The following is a 4,524-nucleotide window of genomic DNA, read 5'->3' on the forward strand; positions in this document are numbered from 1 at the left end:
CTTTCCCTTTCCGTCGCTCTAGGCAGCCACTGTCCCCACCTCGGGTCCTCCAGCCCTTGCCTTCAAACCCAGCAGCTTTGCCTCACGCTCCATCTTGACTCCACCCCACGGCACGGTGAGAATGAACGTGACCCTCCCGCGAGAGGTAACATAACGGAAACAACCCGCGGGGCACGCTTGCCACGGAGCTGCCCCTTCCCCTACCCCAGCCCCCCACCCGGGTCGCACAGAACTCCCGCGGCGGCCCCATTCCCCCTACCCTCTGTCCCCCCGGCGTCAACCCCGCCGCCCCGGCAGGTGAGGCCGGTCGGGGTCTCAACTTCGCCCTTACCAGGTCTCTTGATTACTGAATTTCTTAGTCACCACCTTGCCTAGTTCCAGGCCCAGGCGGTCAGCAATTTTCTGGGATAAGTCCTGGTGGGAGCTGCCGCTGAAGATTTTAATATTCGGCATCTTGGCTCACTACCCTAGGCACTCTCCGCCCAGCGATCACTGCTGCTGCCGAGACGGGACCCGAAGTCGGCCAAGAGACTCAGTGCTAACCGCTTCGCGTTGCTACTCCGCCATCTTACATTCCCGCCCGGCGCGCGGCTCTAAATTGCCCAGCGCCGGGGAGGCGGGGTCAGCGGGGAGGGCCCCACCCCGCCGCCCCGATTAGCTGAGCGGGAACGAGGGGCGGGTGTCTCGCGGCAGCTCTGCCTGCCTCCAGTTGGCTGGAGGCCATGAAAAGGGCGAGGCTAAGGCATGGCCCCGCCCCCTGCAGCTCGGCTGTTGGGGAGCGCTGGCTCCCAAGCGCCAAGCGGAACCACGCTTGATTGGGGGGTGGAGGGATGTTGGTGACGCGTGGTGCCAGCTCTTGCTCGCAAGCGGGAATTCAGGCACGCTTATTTATCCCCTTTGGCAGCAGAGAGTAAGTCTGGCTCTGGTTTGCAGTTCCGTTTAAGAAAATCTGTTGATCGGGATGGCAGCCAGTTTGTCAGAACGAAGGGGAGATTTCTGAACAGAAGTTTGCCTGTTTCTGAACGTGATTTTTATCTCTTTATAAGGGCTGGGTTGATATAAAACACGTCGACAGCACCGAGAGACACCCGTGGCACAGGTGCATCCAAAGGGCGTGTTTGCCCTTTGCAACTATGCTGTTTGCCTTTGCCTGGGAGACAAGTCTCAAGGTTTGGAAAGTGGTTGAACGCACGCCACCTCCATCATCTAGAACCACGGCCAGAGAAAGTTGTGTTTTGTTTTGGGCGATGGGACCAAGTGTATTCAAACTAGTGAAGGGGTGTGGATTTTCCAAAATACCCTGGCGATAAAGGTCTAATTTAGCCAACCCTTGGAAAGGAGAGAAAATACATGTATATATGTATGGGACTTGACATAAGGAGCCCGGAAGGAATCAGAAAACCTAGTTTTTGATCTTCTGCCTCATGTGAGCCTCAGCGTCATATCTGCATGTTGCTAATGTGGCCTTTTACACCGTATTTTATTATTTTTATAATGATACATGCGCTAATGGAATCAAAGAGAGCCTTCATCCCTATACCACATTTTCATTCAGCATATTCGAAGCACAGGTTAGAAGAGAAAAATCATACAATTTTAGAATCATACAATTTTAGTCATGAGCACCATAACTACAAGCTGTAAAAATAGAAGGGACTTCAGAAATCATCTAGTCTCCTAGCTTCATCTTACATATGCTGAAACTAAGTCCCAGAGATGGGAAGGGATTTGTCCAAGTGGCAAAGGCAGAAAATACTCAAAGCAGCATCCTGTGTTTCTCTCATTGCCATGTTCAGCAGTGTCCACGGAGGACCTCTCCTTCTGACCTCTTGTTATACTTCTAAGAGTGCAGAAATTTAATGTAGGCCCAGGTGTCGAGGGGTACTTGGAGAAGGCAGCAGATAACAAGGCAGTATGTTAGTAGTCTTCCATCATAGTTGATTCCTCAAATATTTACTGAGTGCTTTATTGCATACAAGGAAGTGTGGGAGTGCCTGGGTGGCTCAGTCAGTTAAGCGCCCGACTCTGGGTTTCGCCTCAGGTCATGATCTTATGGGCCCTGGGATCCAGCCCCCAGTTGGATTCTGCATTAAGCATGGAGTCTGCTTAAAGATTCTTTCCCTCTGGCCCTCCCCCCACTCACTCTTTGTCTCTCGAAAATAAATAAATAGATCTTTTTAAAAAAGGCAGCAGGCTAGGCAGAAAGTATTTGCACCCAAGGGATTTGTTCATTCAAAAAACATTTATTGAATACTTTTAATTACCTGTTCCGGGCACTAAGAATATGATAGTAAACAGTTCAAAACCCCTGCTCTCATGAGGTAATGGTCTCAAACAAGAAATATTTATTTATTGATAAATAAAGACTATATATATATATATATAATATGTCCAATGGTGGTAAGTACTGTAGAGGAAAATGAGGCAAGGAACCGGCCTAATGTGCCAGGATGGTAGTAGGGGAGAGGGAGTTTTAAGTGGGGTAGTCAGAGAAAGCCAACCTGGGAAAGCAACATTTGAACAAAGACCTGAAGGAGATAAAGGAAGGAGCCATGTTCCTATGTAGGACAAGCAGAGGGAACAGCAGGTGCAAGAACCCCAAGGCAGGAGAGTGTCTAACTTGTTTGCAGAATGGTACAACGGTCGGTGTGTCTGGTGTGGAGTGAGTGTTGGGGCAGTGGGAGTGGAGCATACCTGTAAGAGAAAATAAGGAAAATTAAGGTCAGTGAGGTAAGAGCAATTGGTGGGAGGCTGCCGACCATGGACCTTGTAAGACCTTGTGGGCCATTTGAAGGATTTCTGCTTTTACCCAGTCCAATGGGTTTTTGTTGTTGTTGTTTTAAGCAAAGCACGACATGCTCTGACTTCGCTTTTAAAAGGATCATCTCAAGGGCACCTTGGCAGCTGGGTTGTTTAAGTGTCTGCCTTCGGCTCAGGTCATGATCTCAGGGTCTTGGGATTGAGCCCCTAGTAGGCTCCTTGCTCAGCGGGGAACCTGCTTCTTCCTCTCCCTCTGCCCCTCCCCCCTGCTCATGCTCTCTCCCATCTCAAATAAATAAATAAAAAGTATTAAAAAAAGATAATCTCAGCTGAGAATAGAGTGTAGGGGTCATAACAGAAAGCAGGGAGACCAATAAGGTGTTGGCTTCTCAGTAGAGAAAATGAGACACTTATAAGCCATAGAATGATTTAATACACTAGCACATACAAGCCCCTCAAATGCAGCAGCTCAAGTAAGACGGATGATTTCTCTCTGACATCACATGCTGGCCAGCCTAGGCCAATGGGACAGTTCTGCTCCATGCAAGGACATGAGTGCATCCACAATTCTAGCTCATGGGAAGGAAGAAAGAGGTCCAGCAAAGGGCCCTCCTCGGAAGCGAGTCAGGTGGAATTTGTTCATTTCATTTTCTGTCATATCCCTTTGGCAAGAGCTCTGTCACATGGCAAGGGCTTAGTTGCAAGTCACACCTAGCTGCAAGCAAGACTAGGAAACACCTCGGGAGGTGGCCCTGTGCCCAGGCAGGAATGGAAAATTGATTTTGGGGGTATAACTAGACATTGGCCACAAGATCCAAACAAAGCGATATGCAGACTCAGTGGTAAGAGGTGTCACCTCTGAGCTGCACAACCTGCGAGGTGTTTTTGGAAGTCGAAGTACATGAGTTAGGCTGAAGAATGAGTAGGGTTTGACCAGGCAATGACTGGGAGGAGGTCTCCCTGGGCTTGAAGCAAAGGTAGTAGAGGGGGTTTTAAGAGGGAGTAGAGAGGGGTTTTCAGGAAGGAGAAGTAGTCTACCTTGGCTAGAGCATCAGGTACTATAGTGAGAAGTTATTCTGCAAGTGATGGGAAGCCATTGTTCTGGAGAAAGGGAAGGACATGATCATAATTGTGCTTTGGGCAAATTTATCTGTAGAGGATGGATAATAGAGATTGGAGGCAGGTGACCCAGGTTGGGAAGGTAAGTTAGTCATGTCCCCAACTGGGCCACTAGTTAGAGGGTCGGGAAGAATGTGATTTGTGAGTCTCAATGTTTTGGAGATCACGGCTGCCTTTGAGAATTCTGTGAACACTGTGCATCATCTATCTCTCCAGATAACTGATCTTGGGACTGTGGACTCATCCGATTAAAGCTCAGGGCCACTGGGAGAATTTTGTAAATAACCTCTTCCTTGGAAGGGCTCCCTCCCTTTCAAGAGGTTTTCTCATTTTAATGATGAGGAATGACAGTGGGAAGAATGGCCTACAGGGACAAGGGTTCTTTCCCTAAGAGGAAACCACCCTTAAAAGGATTTTACCCCCGGTTGCTGCGGGGAGGGGGTTTGGGAGAAGGGGGTGGGATTATGGACATTGGGGAGGGTATGTGCTTTGGTGAGTGCTGTGAAGTGTGTAAACCTGGTGATTCACAGACCTATACCCCTGGGGATAAAAATATATGTTTATAAAAAATAAAAAATTAAAAAAAAAAAAGGATTTTACACCCCTTTGGAAGAAGCCCTCCACCCTTACCCAGGTGATAGGTAG

The 4,524-nt window shown here is 48.8% G+C and overlaps 1 protein-coding gene across 1 annotated transcript in view; it reads right to left on the reverse strand.

Moving 5' to 3' along the window:
* The window catches only part of PRPS1 (phosphoribosyl pyrophosphate synthetase 1), a 20,403-nt gene extending 19,793 nt beyond the window's left edge, over positions 1 to 610 (reverse strand). Inside the window, exon 1 of the mRNA XM_059384998.1 lies at positions 332 to 610. Within this exon, the coding sequence (XP_059240981.1) occupies positions 332 to 453 (122 nt within the window). The 5' untranslated portion in view covers positions 454 to 610. The remainder of the gene's footprint in view (positions 1 to 331) is intronic.
* Between the last annotated feature and the right edge of the window lie 3,914 nt (positions 611 to 4,524).

The sequence above is a fragment of the Mustela nigripes genome, chromosome X (genome assembly GCF_022355385.1).
Source record: "Mustela nigripes isolate SB6536 chromosome X, MUSNIG.SB6536, whole genome shotgun sequence".
Lineage (NCBI taxonomy): Eukaryota > Metazoa > Chordata > Mammalia > Carnivora > Mustelidae > Mustela > Mustela nigripes.